At 33.3% G+C, this 20,636-nt stretch overlaps 1 protein-coding gene across 1 annotated transcript in view; it reads left to right on the plus strand.

Annotated features, from left to right (window-relative positions):
• The window catches only part of LOC144371429 (ankyrin repeat domain-containing protein 26-like), a 56,483-nt gene that overhangs the window by 12,188 nt on the left and 23,659 nt on the right, over window positions 1-20,636 (plus strand). Inside the window, exon 3 of the mRNA XM_078033749.1 lies at window positions 18,953-19,025. Coding sequence (XP_077889875.1) covers window positions 18,953-19,025 — 73 coding nt within the window. The remainder of the gene's footprint in view (window positions 1-18,952; window positions 19,026-20,636) is intronic.

The following is a 20,636-nucleotide window of genomic DNA, read 5'->3' on the forward strand; positions in this document are numbered from 1 at the left end:
ATGTGATATTTCATCATCAACTTCAAGCTCTGGTATTTTTTTCTTTCACTTGATCTAGTCTATGGGTCTAACTTCAACTGGATATATTTATTTGAGGTATTGAGCTCTTTATTTTCAATATTTCTAATTGATTCTTTTTCAGAATCTGTATTGAATTGTTTTTTCATGCCCTGCATTGTTTTCCTTAATCTACTCAGTTTTTCTTTGCTTCATCTTTGAAATAATTCACTATTTTAACATTTTTTTGAATTTTATTCAGGCATATTTTATATTGCATTATCTTTGGAAATAGTTTCTAGGGTAATTAACTATAAAACAGTCATGCTATTTTGCTTTTCATCTTTCTTATATTTATATATTGAAATTTGTACATCTTCAAGGATATATATCTTTTCCACATTTATTTGAGTGTCTGCTTAGGAAACAGTTTCCCTGGATGATGTGTCTTACGCTATTGATTAAATGTGTGATATTGAATTATTTTCCAAATGGTGTCTCTATTGTAGTTTCCTATGTCTTATCTGTGACTCCTGAATGGTGATAGCTTGCACTGTTAAGTAACAATTTTCTTTGTCAGTGTTGTGAGAGTGGAGTCATGTTAGTGAAATAGTGATATAGGCAGTAGAGTATCTGGAATGCATTTTCTGTGGTGGTTCCTCCATACTTGTCAATAATATGGTGTCTGCAAATATATGGGAGATACTTAGGCTGAGAACCTGCAAAAATGAAGATCTCAAACTCGCATAATTCTGTAAGAGTTTCTTCATTTATTTCTAGTCTTGATTTAGTGTGTCCAGACCATTGAATTTTAGCCATCTCTTTCCATTACTAAACGTGTGCGTTAGGTTAAAGCTTTTTATCGCTGTTCTTATTTTTAATTTTTTTTTCAGCACCAGGTTTTATTTTATTTTTTAAATATGTATGACGGTAGAGTGTATTTTTTACATACATGGGCTACATCTAATTCTTTTTAGGATCAGAGAGAACTTTTGGCCTTTGGTTTTTTTGGTATTGGCTTATTTCACTAAGTATAATAGTCTCAAGTTCCATCCATTTACCAGCAAGTGCCATAAATTTCATTCTTCTTTATGGATAAGAACTACTCCATTGTGTATATGTACCCCATTTTCTCTAACCTTTCATCTGTTGAAGCTCACCTAGGTTGTTTCCTTAGCTTAACTATTGTGAATTGGGCTGCTGTAGACATTGATGTGGCTGTGTCACTGTAGTATATTGATTTAATTGATTTAAAGTCCCTTGGAGATATATATATATATATATATATATATATATATATATATATATATGCCCAACTCTCCATCATGTCAACTTAGGAACTGATTTCCTCAACAAGACTTATAAATTGCAACAAATAAAATCAAGATTCAACTGGGGTGATACCTGGTTGAATGGTTTTTCCATTCCACATTCTCAGAGGAATCTCCATACTGTTTTCCAGAGTACTTGCACCAATTTGCAGTCTCACTAGCAAAGTATGAGTGTAACTTTTTCTCACATTCTCTCCAGCATTTATTGTTACTTGTATTCTTGATAATTCCTATTTTGACTGGACCAAGAATGGAATATCATTGTAATGTTAATTTGAATTTTCTAATTTCTAGAGAAATTTAGCATTTTTGTGTTTTTTTCTACTTTTTATTGATTGTATAATTTTTTAAGTGCACGATAACAGTGGAATGCACTACAATCCTTATTACAAATTTAAAGCACAATTTTACCTCTGAATATAAAGTATGTTTATATCAATTTATGCCATTTTACATGTACTATTTTGCACTACAATTCGGTTTTTTATTTTTATTTGTTTCAGTTAGTTACACATGACAGTACAATGACCTTGACATATCATACATTTGAACCACATGAGATACAATATCTCATTTTTCTGAGTATACAGGTTGTAGATTCACATTGATCATGCATTCACATATATACACCAATAATAACAATGTCTATTCCATTCTACTATCCTTCCTATCTTTCCAACCTCTCCTCTCCCCTTCCATCACTTCTCTCTTCTTAATCTAAGGTAGCACTATTCCTTTTTATCTCACATCTTCATACATGTGGTTTGTATAACAATGAGGCTCTCCTTCCACCATCCGTGCAATTCCCTTTCTCCCTCCCTTTCCTCCCACCCCTCTTCCCTGTGTATAGGTAATCTTCTTCCCATGCTTTTTCTCTCTTCCCTATTTTGAGTCACCTCCCTTATATCAGAGAAGACATTTGGCATTTGTTTTGGGGGGACTGGCTAAATTCACTTAGCATAATCTGCTCTAATGCCATCCTTTTCCCTGCAAATGCCATGATCTTATTATTTTTTAGTGCTGAGTAATATTCCATCATGTATATATGCCACGTTTTTATCCATTCATCCATTGAAGGGCATCTAGGTTGGCTCTACAGTCTAGTTATTGTGAATTGTGCTACTATATCATTGATGTTGCTGAGTCCCTGTAGTATGCTGTTTTTAGGTCTTTTGGGTATAGTCCTAGAAGAGGAATAGCTGGGTCAAATAGTGGCTACATTCCCAGTTTTCCAAGGAATCTCCATACTGCTTTCCAAATTGGCTGCAAAAATTTACAATCTCACCAGCAGTGCAATTCTGATCAAAATCCCAATGACATTCCTCAAAGAAACAGAAAAAGCAATTATGAAATTCATCTGGAAATATAAGAGACCCAGAATAGCAAAAGAAATTCTAAGCAGGAAGAATGAAACAGATGGTATCACTATATCAGATCTTAAGCTATACTACAGAGCAATAGTAACAAAAACAGCATGGTACTGGCACCAAAACAGGCTGGTGGACCAATGGTACAGGATAGAAGACACAGAGACTAACCCACAAAAGTACAACTACATTATATTAGACAAAGGTACTAAAAGCATGCACTGGAGAAAATATAGCATCCTCAACAAATGGTGTTGGGAAAACTGGAAATCCATATGCAACAAAATGAAATTGAATCCCTATCTCTCACCATGCACAAAAGTTAACTCAAAATGCATCAAGGGTCTAGGAATTAAACAAGAGACTCTGCATCTAATGGAAGAAAAAGTAGGCCCTAATCTTCCTCATGTGGAGCTAGGCCCCAACTTCCTTAATAAGATGCCTATAGCACAAGAGTTAAACCCAAGAATTAATTAATTAATTTGGGATGAATTCAAACTAAAAAGTTTTTTCTCAGCAAGAGAAATAATATGTGAGGTGAATAGGGAGCCTACATCCTGGGAACAAATTTTTACCCCTTACACATCAGATACAGCTCTAATCTCTAGGGTATACAAAGAACTCAAAAAGCTAAACACACACAAACACACACACGCACACACACACACACACACACACACACACACACACACACATAAACCAATCAACAAATGGGCCAAGGACCTGAACAGACACTTCTCATAAGAGGATATACAATCAATTAACAAATATATAAAAAAAATGCTCACCATCTCTAGCAATCATAGAAAGGCAAATTAAAACTACCCTAAGATACTATCTCACTTCAGTAAGAATGGCAGCCATGATGAAGACAAACAACAACAAATGCTGGTGAGGATGCGGAAAAAGGGTACCCTCATACACTGCTGGTTGGATATTGAGCATTGAAAAAATATATTTGCTCACCAATTGTATTTCTTGTTCTGTGAACAACCAGTTTCAGATCCTTTGCGCATTTATTCACATCCTATGACCACTAGAAGAGAATATTAACTATATTGGGTTGTGTGTGTGTGTGTGTGTGTGTGTGTGTGTGTGTTAAGTTTTTGATTTTTTTTTTCATGGGAGCAAGTAGTGGGGATTCAACTCGGGGGCATTCAACCACTGAGCCACATCCCAAGCCCTATGTTTTATTTTATTTTATTTTTATTTTTTTTGTTGTTGTAGATGGACACAATTTACTTATTTACTTGTTTATTATTTATTTATTTATTTATTTTTATGTAATGCTGAAGATCAAACACAGGGTCTTACACCTGCAAGGCTAGTTTTCTAACACTGAGCCCCATACCCAGCTCTGTTTTGAATTTTATTTAGACATAGAGTTGCTCAGTGCCTCACCATTGCTGAAGCTGGATTTGAACTCTTGTTCCTCCTCTTTCAGCCTCCTGTGCTGGTTTGTTTTGAATTCGTTATATATCCAGAAGACTAATGTTCTGAGGTGCAGGTGGTAAAGATTTTCTCCCATTTTGTAGGTTCTCTGTTCATGTTCTTGATAATTTTCTTTCCTGTGAGAAAGCTTTTTACTTTGTATCCTTCCCATTTATTGATTCTTGGTTTTATTTGTTGCAATTTAGAAGTCTTATTGAGGAAGTCAGTTCCTAAGCCAAGATGATGAAAAGTTGGGCCTATATTTTCTTCTAGTGGGTACAGGATGTCTGGTTTAATGCCTAGTTCCTTGATGTACTTTGAGTTATGTTTTGTGCAGGGATAGGGGTAGGGGTTCAATTTGATTCTGCCGCATGCATATTTCCAGTTTTCTCAGTACCATTTGTTTAAGAGGCTGTCTTTTCTTTTAATGTATGTTGTTGGTGCCTTTGTCTAGATTAACAAGACAGTATTATGTGATTTTTGTCTTTGTGATGTCTTTTCTGTTCCATTGGACATTTTGCCTGTTTTGGTGCCAATCTCATGCCATTTTTGTAGCACTATAGTATAATTTGAGATCAGATCTTGTGATGTCTGCTGTCTCCTTCACTTTTTTTCACTAAGGATTGTTTTGAATATTCTGGGCTTTTTGTTTTTCCAAGTGAATTTTATGATTGCTTTTTCTATTTCTTTGTGAAATATCGTTGACATTTTAATAGGGGTTGCATTTAAACTATAGCATTTTGGTAGTATGTCAATTATGGTAACATTAATTCTGCCAATCCGTGAACATTTGAAATATTCCATCTTCTACGGTCTTTTTCAATTTCTTTCTTTAGTGTTTGGTAATTTTCATAATAGAGGTCTTTCACTTCTTAGATTGTTTCCTGATTATTTTATTTTTTAAATTGTTTTGAATCCATTGTGATTCATCAGCTGATGCATAATTTGTGTACAGGATCAAAATTGATTTATGAGTGTTAATTCTATATCCTGCTACTATGCTGAGTGTGGTTATGAGTTTTAAAAATTTTGTGGTGTAGTTTTGTCTTCTACATATAAAATATTGTTGTCAGCAAATAGGAATATTCTGAGCTCTTCTATTCATATTCATATCCCTTTAATCTCTTTTTCCATACTGCTCTGGTTAGAAATTCAATATTCATATGTTGAATAGAAGTGGTGAAAGAGGGCACCCTTGTCTTTTTCTAGTTTTTAGAAAAAATGTTTCATTGTTTTTCCATTTGGAATCATGCTAGTCTTGGATTTTTAGGTATAGAGCTTTTAAAATGTTCAGTTACATTCATATTATCCCTATTTTTTCTACCATTTTGAACATGAATGGATGCTGTATTCTGTCAAATGCTCTTTCTTCAACTATTGAAATAATTATGTTATGTTTTTTTAAGTTTATTAATGAATCCTGTTTTGATTTCCATAGGTTGAACCATCCAAATTTTTACATAATGCCATATTAGTAACTGTTGTATTCTGCTACCTTTCCTATCCTCTACTATCCCACCTCCCCTCCTCTCCCATCTTCTCTTTCTACCCCGTCTACTGTAATTCATTTCTCTCCTTGTTCTTTTTTGCCATTCCCCTCCCAACCACTTATATATAATTTTGTATAACAATGAGGGTCTCCTTCCATTTCCATACATTTTCCCTTTTCTCTCCCTTTCCCTCCCACCTCATGTCTCTGTTTAATGTTAATCTTTCCCTCCTGCTCTTCCTCACTTCTCTGATCTCAGTTGCTCTCATTATATCAAAGAAGACATTTGGAATTTGTTTCTTAGGGATTGGCTAGCTTCACTTAGCATAATCTGCTCTAGTGCCATCCATTTCCCTGCAAATTCCATGATTTTGTAATTTTTTGTGCTGCATAATACTCCATAGTGTATAAATGCCACATTTTTTTTTTATCCATTCATCTATTGAAGGGCATCTGGGTTGGTTCCACAGTCTAGCTATTGTGAATTGTGCTGCTATGAACATCGATGTGGCAGTATCCCTGTAGTACGCTCTTTTAAGGTCTTCAGGGAATAGTCCAAGAAGTGCAATAGCTGGGTCAAATGGTGGTTCCATTCCCAGCTTTCCCAGGAATCTCCATACTGCTTTTCAAATTCACCGCACCAATTTGTAGTCCCACCAGCAATGTACAAGTGTACCCTTTCTCCACATCCTTGCCAGCATTTGTTGTTGTTTGACTTCATAGTGGCTGCCAATCTTACTGGAGTGAGATGGTATCTTAGGGTGGTTTTGATTTGCATTTCTCTGACTGCTAGAGATGGTGAGCATTTTTTCATGTACTTGTTGATATATCCTCCTCTGAGAAGTGTCTGTTCAGGTCCTTGGCCCATTTGTTGATTGGGTGATTTGTTATCTTATTGTTTAATTTTTTTGAGTTCTTTGTATACTCTGGATATTAGGGCTCTATCTCAGGTGTGAGGGGTAAAAATTTGTTCCCAGGATGTAGGCTCCCTATTTACCTCTCTTATTGTTTCTCTTGCTGAGAAAAAACTTTTTAGTTTAAGTAAGGTCCCATTTGTTGATTCTTGTTATTAACTCTTGTGCTATGGGTGTCCTATTAAGGAATTTGGAGCCCGAGCCCACAATATGTAGACCGGAGCAAACTTTTTCTTTTATCAGACGCAGAGCCTCTGATTTGATATCAAGCTTCTTGATCCATTTTGAGTTAACTTTTGTGGATGGCGAGAGGAGGGGATTCAGTTTCATTTTGTTGCATATGGATTTCTAGTTTTCCCAGCACCAGTTGTTGAAGATGCTGTCCTTCCTCCGTTGCATGCTTTTAGCCACTTTATCAAATATAAGATAGTCGTAACTTTGTGAATTAGTCTCTGGGTCCTCTATTCTGTACCATTGGTCCACCCGCCTGTTTTGGTACCAGTACCATGCTGTTTTTGTTACTATTGCTCTGTAATATAATTTGAAATCTGGTATCGCTATACCGCCTGATTCACACTTCCTGCTTAGAGTTGCTTTTGCTATTCTGGGTCTTTTATTTTTCCATATGAATTTCATGATTGCTTTATCTATTTCTACAAGAAATGCCGTTGGGATTTTGATTGGCATTGCATTAAACCTATAGAGAACTTTGGGTAATATCACCATTTTGATGTTAGTTAGTTAGTTAGTTAGATGTTAGTTCTGCCTATCCATGAACAGGGTATATTTTTACATCTTCTAACATCTTCTTTTATTTCTCTCTTTAGGGTTCTGTAGTTTTCATTGTATAAATCTTTCACCTCTTTTGTTAGGTTGATTCCCAAGTATTTTATTTTATTTTTTGGTGATATTGTGAATGGGTGTTTTTCCTCATTTCCGTTTCAGAAGTTTTGTCGCTGATATACAGAAATGCCTTTGATTTATGCGTGTTGATTTTATATCCTGCCACTTTGCTGAATTCATTTATTAGTTCTAGTAGTTTCTTTGTAGACCCTTTTGGGTCTTCTAGGTATAGAATCATGTTGTCTGCAAATAGTGATAATTTAAGTTCTTCTTTTCCTATTTTTATGCCTATAATTTCTTTTGCCTGTCTAATTGCTCTGGACAGTGTTTTGAGAACTATATTGAATAGAAGTGGTGATAGAGGGCATCCCTGTCTTGTTCCAGATTTTAGAGGAAATGGCTTCAATTTTTCTCCATTCAGAATGATGGAGCCTGAGGCTTAGCATAGATAGCTTTTACAATGTTGAGGTAGGTTCCTGTTATCCCTAGTTTTTCTAATGTTTTGAACATAAAGGGATGCTGTACTTTGTTGAATGCTTTTTCTGCGTCTATCGAGATGATCATATGGTTCTTATCTTTAAGTCTATTGATTTGGTGAATAATATTGATTGATTTCCGTATATTGAAACAGCCTTGCATCCCAGGGGTAAATCCTACTTGATCATGGTGCACAATTTTTTTGGATGTGTTTTTGTATCCGATTCGCCAGAATTTTATTGAGGATTTTTGCATCTAGGTTCATTAGATATATTGGTCTGTAGTTTTCTTTGAGGTGTCTTTGACCGGTTTCGGAATCAGCGTGATGTTGGCCTTATAGAATGAATTTGGAAGAGCTCCCTCTTTTTTTATTTCCTGAAATAACTTGAAAAGTATTGGTATTAATTCTTCTTTAAAGGTTTTGTATAACTCCGCTGTATACCCATCTGGTCCTGGGCTTTTCTTGGTTGGTAGTCTTTTGATTGCTTCTTCTATTTCATCCATTATATTGGACTGTTCAAATTGTGTGTATCCTCCTGATTCAGTCTGGGCAAATCATATAACTTAAGAAATTTATCGATGTCTTCACTATCTTCTATTTTATTGGAATATAGGTGGTGCCAGTGATTGAACCCATTACATCATGAAATTGAGGCACATTCTCTGTGAGTGGGCTACATTTAAAGCTGTTGTCTTCCACTTTTAGTACTTTTTTTCATCAGTATAGGACATGAGGGCATATAGATTGCATGCTGAAGAAGTGTGAAGTCTACAAAACATCTTCCACTTATGAGGAGGATTGAGAAAATTTACATCATATTGTATAACACAGTACTAAATGGACCATTCTGCTCTCCTGGGACCAGATAAACTCTTTTTTATGGAATTTAAAAGTCTCAATAAATCATAGTTTGGGCTGGGGTTGTGGCTCAGTAGTATAGTGCTCACTTAGCACATGATAAACACTGGATTCGATCCTCAGCACCACATAAAAATAAATAAAATAAATTGTGTCCAACTACAACTAAACAATATTTTTTTAAAAAGTCATAGTTTATAAAATTGTCATCAAATGGTCTTTTACATCTACCTTGCCATGTGAAATAAGACTAGAATGTGAATAGCATGCATGAATTTAAATACTCCTCTTCTTTTGAGTGGTGAATATAAACTCAGTTTATATAGTTTTAACAGTACAAGTCTTTTGTACTCCTCCTCCTCCACATCATCATCATCATCATCACCATCATTGTCAGCATCATCATCATTATTTATTTCACTGTTGGGATTGAAGCCAGAGCTCCTTCATTCTATGCAATACATTACCACTTAGCTCTTTCCTCTGCCCTACCAGGAGATTCTCTCAGAGTAAATGTCTTATTCGTTTGTTGTTGTTGTATTGTTTTATAGTTTTAATGAAGTGGGAAAGAATTTCTTCTATATGTTCCTGATCTGTTTACCGCTTTTCTCTAATTTCTGTAGATGTTTTTTTTCCATACATTTGTTGACCATCTGTATTTTTTTGTGAAGTGCCTGTTGAATTTCTTTGCTCATTTATTGAATGGGTGGAGGTAGGTGATGATGTTATTATTAGTTTTAAGCTTTTTTGTTATTATTATTATTATTATTATTATTATTATTATTATTATTATTATTATTATTATTATTATTATTATCTATCCTGGAAGTTAATGCATTTTCTGAGGTGCGGTTGGCAAAGGTATTTTTTTCCTATTGTGTTGGCTCACTTTTCATGTTCTGGGTTTTTGTCTTTGCCGTGAAGAAGCTTCTTAGTTTGATGGAGCACCATTTATTGAAAATTGATTTTACTTTGTGTTGAGGGGCCTGCCCTTTCAGCATCTACTCTTGGGAACTTGAGGGCATACAGAAACCCCTCCAAAGACAGTTGCAGATAATTGCTTCTGCTATATTATGCAGCAAAACTAGCTTTCATAGTGGCTATGTTCCAATTTACATATAGCAGTCATGATAGGCCAGAGGGGATACACAACATATAATATTATGGGAGTCCTGCCACCAAGAGTCTAGCAACTGCCTTGTACCAACTGGGGAGTAATTTCTTGTCAAAGGAGCAGGTAAATGGTGCTTGCCAGTGTTCTGACAACACTCTGTTCCAAAACATGGTGTTGTATGTTAGGACATCCCTGCTGCACAATGAGAAAGATGAGCATTCCTCCATGTAGATCCAAGGTCAGGCCCACCAACAACTTCTTTTGCTTTAGAGATTTTATTAGTAAGTCAGTTCCTGAGCTGATATGTTGGAGTTTTGGGCCTACGAATTCTTCTCTCCGGTGCAGGGATTCTGGTCTAATACCTAAGTAATTGATCCACTTTGAGTTGATTTTTTGTGCATGGTGGGAGGATTAGGGTTCAATTTAATTCTACTATATATGGATTTCAAATTTTCTCAGCACCATTTGTAGAAGAGGCTATCTTTGCATCAGTATATGATATTTGTGCCTTTGTCTAGTATGAGGTAATTGTATTTATGTGCGTTAGTCTCTGTCTTCTGTTTCATTGGTGGTCTTACCTGTTTTGTTGCCAATACCATACTGGTTTTGTCTTTATAGCTCTGTAGTGTAATTTGAAGTCTGATATTGTGATACCTCCTGCTTCATTTTTCTTGCTAAGTATTGTTTTGGGTATTCTGGGTCTCTTGTTTATCTAAGTAAATTTCATTATTGCTTTTTCTGTTTCTGTGGGCTCTGAAAGGGAGTTGCATTAAAATTTTATAGCACTTTTGGTAGTATGCTAATTTTGACAATGTTAATTCTGCCTATCCAAGAACATGGGAAGTCTTTCCATTCCTAGGACCTTCCTCAATTTATTTCTTGAGTGTTCTGTAATTTTCATTGTAGAGGTCTTTTACCTTTTTTGTTAGATTGTTTTCCAAGTGTTTTTTATGCTATTTTGAGTAGGATAATTTTCCTAATTTCTCGTTTAGCTCATCTTTTATTGGAGTATAGAAACAAAGTTGATTTATGAATGTTACTTTTGTATCCTGAAATTTGATGAATTCATTTGTGTTCTAGAAGCTCTCTAGTGAGTATTTTTTGAGGGGATCTTCTTAATATAGAATCACGTTTTCTTCAAACAGTGCTCGTTTTAGCCCTTCCTTTTCTATTCATATCCCTTTAATTACATTCCTTTGCCAAATTGCTCTGGCAAGAGATTAAAGGGCCTGATTTGTTCAGCTCTCTATTCATCATTCAGTTGTGAATTTTGTCTTCTGGTGTTTTATTCACTTATGATCTGATAGATTGCAGAGTATTTCCTCTACATTTTGCATTTGCTAAGGGTTGCATTGTGTACTAATATAAGTAGTGAAAGTGGGCATCCCTGTCTCATTGCAGTTTCTAGAAGAAATTCTGTAGTTGTTCTCCCTTCATAATTATGTTGTCCTTGGTTTTGTCATGTATAGCTTTTACAATGTTGAGCTATGATTCCTTCATTCGTATTTTTTCTAGTGTTTAAAGCATGAATAGATGGGGTTTTATGTAAAAAATAGATGCTGCATCTATTTTGATAATCAAGTGTTCTCATCTCTGTATCTATTGGTGTGATGAATTACATTTATTGATTTCCATTTGTTGAATCAGTGTTGCATCCTGGGAAGAAACCCACTTGGTCATGTGCACTATTTTTTAAAATATATTTTTGTATGAGATTTATCAGTATTTTATTGAGGATTTTTGCATCTATGTTCATCAAGGATATTAGTCTGAATTTTTCTTTTCTTGATGTATCTTTGTCTGGACTTAGTATCAGTGTGAGATAGACTCCATTTAATGAATTTGAAGAATTCCCTCTTTTTTCAATTTCATGAAATATTTCGAGGAGGATTGGTGTTGGTTCTTCTTTAAAGGTTTGGTAGAAATTGGCTGAGCATCCATCTGGTCCTAGGCTTTTCTTTGTTGGTAGAGTCTTGATGACTTTTTTATTCTCATTATTTGAAATTGATCTCTTTAAATTTTCTCTATACTTCTGGTTAAATTTGGGTAGCTCATGTCTCCTGGAATTTACTGATGTCTTTTAGATTTTCTAGCTTATTGGAGTATAGATTTTGAAAAAATAGCTTCTATTTATGCTCTGTTTCAGTAGTATCTGTGCTGATATTTCCATTTTCACCATAGGTTTTGGTACTTTTCATTTTTCTCTGATAGTTTGGTTAATATTTATATATTTTGTTCATTTAAAATTTTTGATTCATTTCTTTTTCAGTTTTTACATCTTGATTTTATCAATTTCATCTTTGATTTTTATTTTTTTCTTTATTTTGCTGATTTTAGTGCTTTTCTCTAGGTCCTTAAGATACAATGTTAGATTATTTTACTCAGTAACTTTCTATTCTTTTAATGTATGGGCTCAATGCTATAAACATTTCTCTTAGGACTACCTTCATAGTGTCACAAAGGTTTTTATGTATTGTATCACTATTCTCATTTACATTTAATTTTTTATTTAAACTCTGATTTGTTCATCTATCTGTTCATTATTCAATAGTGAATTTTGTCTCCTAGTGTTAGTTTTTTTTTTTTTAATTTTCATCTTGTTGATTTCTAGTTTTATTCCATTATGGTCTGACAGAGTTCAAGGTACTAGCTCTATTATTGGTATTTGTGAAATGTTTTTGCTTTATGTACTAAAATATGATCTATTTTGGAAAATGTTCCCTGTGCAGCTAAGAAGAAAATGTATTCAGTCATTGACAAGTAAAATATTCTGTGCATTTCTGTTAAGCCTAAATTATTTATTGTAATTTTAATTTTATATTTAACTTTTGTTGCTATGATCTTTCTAGTGATGAGAGACACATCTTAAAGTTCCCAATATTATTGTGTTGTGATATGTTTGATTCTCTATATTGAGAAGGAGCTCTTTGATTACTTAGATGCTTCATAGTTTGGAGCATATATATTTACCACTATTATTTCTTTCTGTTGTATTACTCTACTAAGCAGTATGAAAATGGAATTTTTTATCTGTTCTGATGAACTTTTGCTCAAAGTCCATTATATCAGATATGAAAATAGATACACCTTGTTTATAAGATCCATGTGAATGATATGTTTTTCCCATCCTTTCACAGTTAGTCTGTGTATATATTTGTCTAAGAGGTGAGTCTCTCGGAGTCAGGATATTGTTGGGTTCTTTTTTTTCCAAATCAATCTGCCAGTGTATGTGTGTTGATGAGTTGATTCCATTAACATTAAGTGTTATTATTGAGACATGATTTATGTTTCCTGTTATTTTGGTTCATTTCTAGTTATCAAGTTGAAATAGATTCTACTTTGATTAACTATTCTTTTAGTTTCTGTATGTTTGCATATTTTATTTTTTCTTAATAAAATATTTATTGAGTGTGTTTTATAATGCCAGCTTTCTAGTTGTGATTTTTTTAACTTTTGTTTATTATGGATGTTAATATCTCATATTAAAATCTGATATAATTTAGTATTCTATGCAGAATCCGTTTTCATTCAGAGCTTAGTATATATTATTTCAAGACCTCCTTGCTTTTAGGGTCTTTGAAAAAATCAGCTGAGATCTGGATCGGTTTGCCTCTGAATATGACCAATGATTTTTCACTATCAGGTTTTAAAATTCTATTATAAGTAAAATTCTATACTTATTCTGTATGTTAGGCATTTTCATACTATTGTGGCTAGGAGTGTTGTAATTCTATATATTAGGAGTTGTATATATCTCCTGTGTTTAAGTTTTCATTTCATTCTTAAGATTTTGGAAATTTTCAGTTATTTCATTGAAAAGATTGTTCATTTTTTGTTTTGAAATTCAATACCTTCATCTATCACAGTGAATCTTAAATTTGGCCTTTTCTTATTATCCCATATATATATTTTTAAAATTCTCTTCATGGTCTGGTAACATCTTTTCTCCATGATGAACTTTATTTTCAAGATTATGCACTACTTCTTTATTACCTAAATATATGTCCTTTAAGTCATCTAGTGTACTGTTGATGCTTTGCATCGCATTTTTAATTTGGTTTATTGATTTCTGAATTTTGAAAATTTCTGATTGATTTTTCTTTAGAACTTCTATTTCCTTATTGATATTTTACTTCTTGTGTCTTCTCTGTTATTTTACTTTTTACATTATCTTTTATCTCATAGATCAGTTGAAGTATAAACTTTCAAAATTCCTTCTCTGATATTTTCTTCACTGTGGTTTTTGTGGAATCTGCTTTTGAGTCATTCTGGTTTGTTTGGGATGCTTTGTTCCCTTGCTTGTTCATATTGTTTGTGTGTCTATTCATGTATCAAAATGGATCTCTAACAACAGAACTTCTATTCTGTGCATTTCTAGTGATCCTGTAGATATCTTTTGGCTCACAGATTGGGGGGGAACCAAGTAATTGCAACAAACTGTGCATAAAAAATATAGAACAAAATTGCATACTTAATTTTTATTTTCACACAAAGTTAGTTGGCACAATAAACAGAAATGAATCAACTTATATCAGTAACGACAGTAAGTAATCATGAGTTATATCTTTCATAAAATAAAAGAATAGGTGTTTTCTATAGCTTCAATTGTATTAGTTGTTGCTTTAGCATTAGTGGTGGTGTGTGGAGTTTTATAAACCAAGAGTTCTGGGAGAAATTAAAAATAGAGTTCATTATGAAGAAATAAGCAATGGTGATAGAAAAGGGTTAGCAGTTTCAAGATGTGAGTAGGGCAGAAGCAAAGAGATATATGATGTATTGTTTAGGAGGAAGAAGAAAAAACAAGTAAGAGAAATAAAGAGTAAATTGAGAATAATAAAATTTGACTGTTTGTAAAAGAAAAGAAATAGAAACAAAAGAAATAAAAGGTTTGAAACAGAACACAAACTCAATCCAAAATAGGCTAATTGAAAACTTTAACCCTTAACAACAGAGTAAGGAAAAATAACTATGTTTCAGAATAGTACAAATGAGAAAGCATAAACAAATATGTACAAGTGTATGAATGTCCTTCTTGTATCCATCAGTACACATACGAAAACTAAAAAGAAAAAAAAAAACAGGATTGTTACTGAGAGTATGTGCTTGCTGTCTCTTCCAAAGTGTCTTTCCATCTTTCAGTTTCCATTCTCCATGGGATGGTATGGGGAGCTGTGAAAGGTGTTGTCAGCTCCACCCCCAGGGTATAGGTCATGCTAGGTTCTACAATATGTTCTCAGGGGAGGCAGTGAGGTCCTTTCTTTGCCCCAGGTGTTTCACTTCATGGGGAGTTACTGGGCATAAATAAATCAGTGCACACCTAGGACTCTACTTTACTCTTCTCCCCAGGGCTACATTCATGGGACAGGGATGCCAGTCCTTTACCAGTTCTGTTTTTTTCAGGGTACTGTTCTTTCTTACCTCCTTAGGTCTACCCTCAAGCACCAAGGTCCATCACTCCTGCTCATTGAGATTTTGAAGCAACTGCCACTTGTCTTGGTCACAGCTGTGTCAAGAGAGGAGAGGAGGACAGGCTCTCTTTGGCCTATCTGACTAGTGTTACCCCCAGGAGAAATACTGTCCATGCCAGAAATTCTCCTGATTTGCTAGGCTCGGTTTATGTCTTGTGGATGGTGTCTGCCAGATTTATATATCGCACTGAGCCCCAACACATGGATCTAAATTCCCAGTCTGAGTTGGTGCCATTGCAGTGCAGATGTTTAAATATGTCTCAAGCTTCAACTCTCTGTAGAGTAGGCAGACCGGTGGTGACTTTCATGCCACAGTTTAATGAGTAGAATAGCTTGACCCTTTGGTTCCACATTCTGCATTCCAACACTGTCTGCTGCACTTTTCATATATATAATTAGTTTTAGGTAGACACAGTATCTTTATTTTATTTTACATGGATTGAAACCAGTGCCTCATGCATGTTAGGCAAACACTCTACCACTGAGCCACAACCCTAGCCCCTTGTCTGCATCACTTTTCAGTCTCTTTTTGTCCTAATGTACTGATTTCTCCCAATCACATCAGATCCTAAGCTCCAGCTCTGTTTCTCATCTTTGTCTGATATATCCCAAATTTCCCAGTTTTCAAGGTCTCTGTCCAATATTGAGTATCAGTGGCATGCTTATCTCCCACCTCACAGAGAAGCAGTTTTAGAAAATCCACTTCCTGCTAATTCACCATCATGTCTCCCCTTGTTTGACACATATATTTATGCTACTTTATTTGACAATGATAAGGTTTTCTTTCATTTTTACAACTTTTAATAAGGATTATGATTATGGGACCAATGATTTACTTTTAATTATCAAACTTTTATAATTCCTGTTGTTTCTTCCTTGCATTTGATAAGTACAAAGTGGAAAACATAGGAGTTGTTAATGCTTTCATTACTTACCTGTCATAAATACAATTAATATTAATTCTAAAACTTTCTCTGAGTATGGGTCTGGAGGAACATTTTATAACAAAACTTCAGAGTCATAAAATTTTATATTTTATATTTCTGTTTTTGATTAATTATATATTTTACTGTTTTATTTAGTAGTGAAAGAAAGTCCTAAAGATGACTCATTAAGAAGGTATGAATTTATAGATTTTCAATAAAAAATGTCTATTAACTAAGTTTAGAGTGAAAATAGAAGGATTTGTTGAGTATTCTAGTGTGGGACAGACACCATATTCAGTTAACATTTGTTTTCTAAAGTTATCTTATTAGCACTTTGAAAGTATCTGTGCTATTATAATCTGTTAATTATTAATAAAGAGCTGTCATTCATAGAGGCTGACTATTTGTCCCATATTTGTGTAATTAATAAGTTTCAGGCCTGTGTTTAGACTGTAGTCTTACCTGGCTGACAACTCCAGTGTGTTGTTCCACTGTACAGGTTGATACCAAGTGGGACCTATACAGGAAAAATCAATTTTAAAATTTATTTCAATGTGTCTGACAAATGTATTCTAAATAACATATATATTCACATTTTAACTTTCATATTGTGTATCACCAATTTAGAAAGTCAAAGGCAGTTGTGCGTTAATTCTGATTTATATTTTACCTGATAAGCCAGGTTGTAGTCCAAGATTTTGTCCTGATATTGACAGTTCCACTAGTAATCAGGATTTTTTCTTAATATATCAAAAGCTTTTATGGAAAATGTCACAGAGCTATGGCCTCATGGTTTCTAATAAACAAGAAGATCAGGAAAGTGCTGTAGAGAAATTATTTTACTGAAAGTTATGAAAAACATTATTTAGACAATGTTGTATTACTTATATTATTCCTTAGAGGACATTCTATTTTCTCTACTTCCTGATTTTTCAGTTAGTTTGTCTTCAAGTACTACCCCTAACAATTTTATGAAGACTTTTACTTTTATACTTTTTTTCCTTTTTATGACTATAACCTTTTATTTAATTTCTATTTGTATTTTCTGTTTTGTTCTCTTTGTGTTTCTGTTTTATTTTGTCAATTGAAAATTTTTTTTCTCCTGACAAATCAAAAGTTTAGAAATTTCAGAATTTTAAGGAATTTTAGAAACCTTCTAGTCTTTCAGCATGTGTTCTACATGCCAGCCAAATGATAGTTTTGAGGATGTACCTGAAACTTAAATATATTAAAGGGAGTTTTCTGGGTACAAACAATGACAACAATGAGATTTAAACTCCAGTTTTTTAATTCTGAGCTCAGTACATTTTCTGGTTATCATTTTTAAGATGGTTTTTAAAATAATAGATTGAAGATTGACTATAGGATCCCAACTAAAGAGGACAAGACTAGAATTTTTAAGTGAACACAGTGGTAGAGGATCAAAATTTAACTAGTGAAGGAAAGGGCTATAAAAGTATTCACCCAGAGTAAAAACACTGTGTTGGGTAGGAATAAGTATTTTAAAAAAGAGACCAAAATCTTAGAGTTTATGATTAATTTGATGAGCACAAAACAGGAATGAAGGACACAGAATATTAAAAGCTCTCTATAAAGACATATTAATACAAAATTTAGAGGAAGTCTTAATAGCTTGTATTTTGCCTGTTTTCATCTCTGCGATGCAAGAATGGATTAGAGACTAGTGAAACAGACTGTGGAAATTGTTAGAATACATGAATCTGTGGCACAAAACAGGTTTTCATTCACCTTCACTTTCTTTCCAAATTGCTGATGTCCTTAAAATGTACATGTAGTGCTGGGCAAAGGAGTGATTGGCAGGGAAAGTTATTACAAGTTTCAGTTGAGTAGTTGGAAAGGTATTCAGACAAGCCAATGATTGAGACTCCATTTAGTTTAACCTTGTGTCAGGAATCTGAATATTTAAGGGATGTAGATTTCAAGTTTAGAGACTGCCACTGAGTTTTGCAGATGAGTGACTGGGAAATGGATTCCCAGAGGAAGGAGGGTATTTACATAATAGCTAGGGAAATCGAGGTACAAATACCAAGACTCTGCTTTTCTGGCAGTCTTTCCCCCTGGGTGTCTGAGTGCTTGCTAGTTTATGAGGACCTGAATAAAGTGAGACCTATACAGGAAAAATCAATTTTATAATTTATTTCAATGTTTCTGACAAAGGTATTCTAAATAACATATATATTCACTTTTTAACTTTCAATAATTTTTGAAGTTCCATAGAACTCTGTGTATTATTTGTGGGTAGAGGGAATAAATAGTGTATTATTATTGGTGATTTCCATGCTGAAGAACAACATTGCTTAGTATTTGACTCCTGGATATTCACGAGAGAGAACTGTGCCTCTTGTTATCTTATCTTGTGTTTCCAGAGATTAGTTTCAGTTCAGGTGAAAAAAAAATGTCAGCCATTAATTGGGTTTTAAATTCAGCCTTCAAGACAGGCAATTTTCAAGAACAAATTATTATCTGTTTCTGCTCATGTATTGGGTATTGCTCTGAATTAGAACTAAGAGTGTTTTAATATCTATATTGTATATTTTATAGATTCACAGCAGTAGAGTCAGAAAGAGGTGAACACAAGCTATATTTTTAATTGGAGGTCATATTTTAATTAATCAATCAAGAAACACCAGTTAATAAGTTATACCTTAAATTAAACAGAGTTTATTTTAAAAAGAAAACTATTTACCATTTTTGTTATACATTTTTGCCTTAAAGATCTATCAAAAAATCACACTCAGATGATTCCTTGTTTGCAATGGTTCGGGACAGCTATGAAGCTCCTATTAAGGTAAAGTGATCTTTTTTAAAAACCTCATGTTCTTGCTCTGAATTTTGTGTTTTAAGATGTTTATGCTGAAAATTTAGCTATATTTTTCTTATATTTTATATGAATATTTGCTAAGAATCCATTTTAAAGAATTATGTTGATTTTTTTTTTAAAAAATGCTCTTTGTATCACTGTTCTCTCAAGTACTTGGGGATCGTGGGGGCTGGAAGTAACAATAGGCTGTGAAATACATAGTGAAAGAAAAATTGCATTAGAAACAGCTTTCTAACTGTAGAGGAAATATAATATTTATTCAAGGATTTTTTGTATCAGTTTTCATTGCTGTGGTTTTTAAATCATTCTTACATGACTTACAATACTCATGCCTAAATTAATGTTTATAAAATTGTGGAATTTCCCTGGTGCCTTTAGTTTGGAATATATAATATACATTGCACATAACTTTTCTTTTTTTTACTTGGACCCTTGATATGTTGATATCATAGCATTTTAGGAGACCTATATTCTCTATTTCTTTCTGTGGCTCCATATTTATACTAAAGTAATATTGGGAATTATGGCAACCCAGAAATCTAGAATCTGTATCTTAATACTTGTATTAAAATGGCTTGCATATCCATACTTTGAGTCTTTCCACTAAAAGTGACAGTAATTTAAAAAAAAAAACTATAAGTAAATAGCAGAAAGATTAGAAGAACAGAAGGAAGTACTAGGTCCTGAATTAGAACAAATTATATTCTATGCTTTTATAATTATATTCTGGTATATAACTTCTATTTTGATGTATAACTGAAAAGAACCAATAAAAATTCTAAAGAAATTTGAGGTAATGAAATTTTCTAAAAATTTACTCTTCATCTAATCAAAGAATAAATGGTGTGAGAAAAGTAATAACCAGTTCTGGAAGCAGAAACATTCAGAATTGTTGTTTTTCCATTATAGTTTCTTAAAATATATAGATTCTATGTCAAATTTTGAAATTTCAAATTTTAGATGTTTCTGTATTTACTTACTTTAATGTTTATTGTAGAACACTACTATTTTTATAAACTATTCCAGGTTAGGAAATATATTTGCAAATATCCTGAAGAAGCTAAAAGAAGGTTAAATGTAAACGATATCTGTTGTTTTTGAAATTACTCTAATTTTATTTCAGTTATGAAGAGCTAATGGATAAAATTTATTATTCGTTTATTTGTATGTTGAACATTTCCACCTCTAGTTTTCCATGTGAGAGAAATATATGATACTTGTTTCCTGAGTCTGGCTTACATTATTTAATATTATGCTTCCCTGTTTTATTCATTTTCCTAAAATTAACTTAGTTTTGTTGTTCTCTATGCATAGAAATCTTCCTTGTTTATATATACCACATTTTCTTTATCCATTCTTTTATTAACTAGCATCTAGCCTGATTCTATAACTTGCCTATTATGAATAGTGTCATAGCAAGATGGGCATATGTATATCTCTAAAATAAGCAGACTTTAATATTTTCTGGTAAGTACTGAGTAGTATATTTGAATAATAAAGTAGTTCTATGTTCAGTTTTTGAGTAGCCTTCATATGAATTTCCATAGTGATATAGTAATTTATGTTCCTGCCATTCAC

This window comes from Ictidomys tridecemlineatus, chromosome 16 (genome assembly GCF_052094955.1).
Source record: "Ictidomys tridecemlineatus isolate mIctTri1 chromosome 16, mIctTri1.hap1, whole genome shotgun sequence".
In the NCBI taxonomy this organism is placed as follows: Eukaryota; Metazoa; Chordata; class Mammalia; order Rodentia; family Sciuridae; genus Ictidomys; species Ictidomys tridecemlineatus.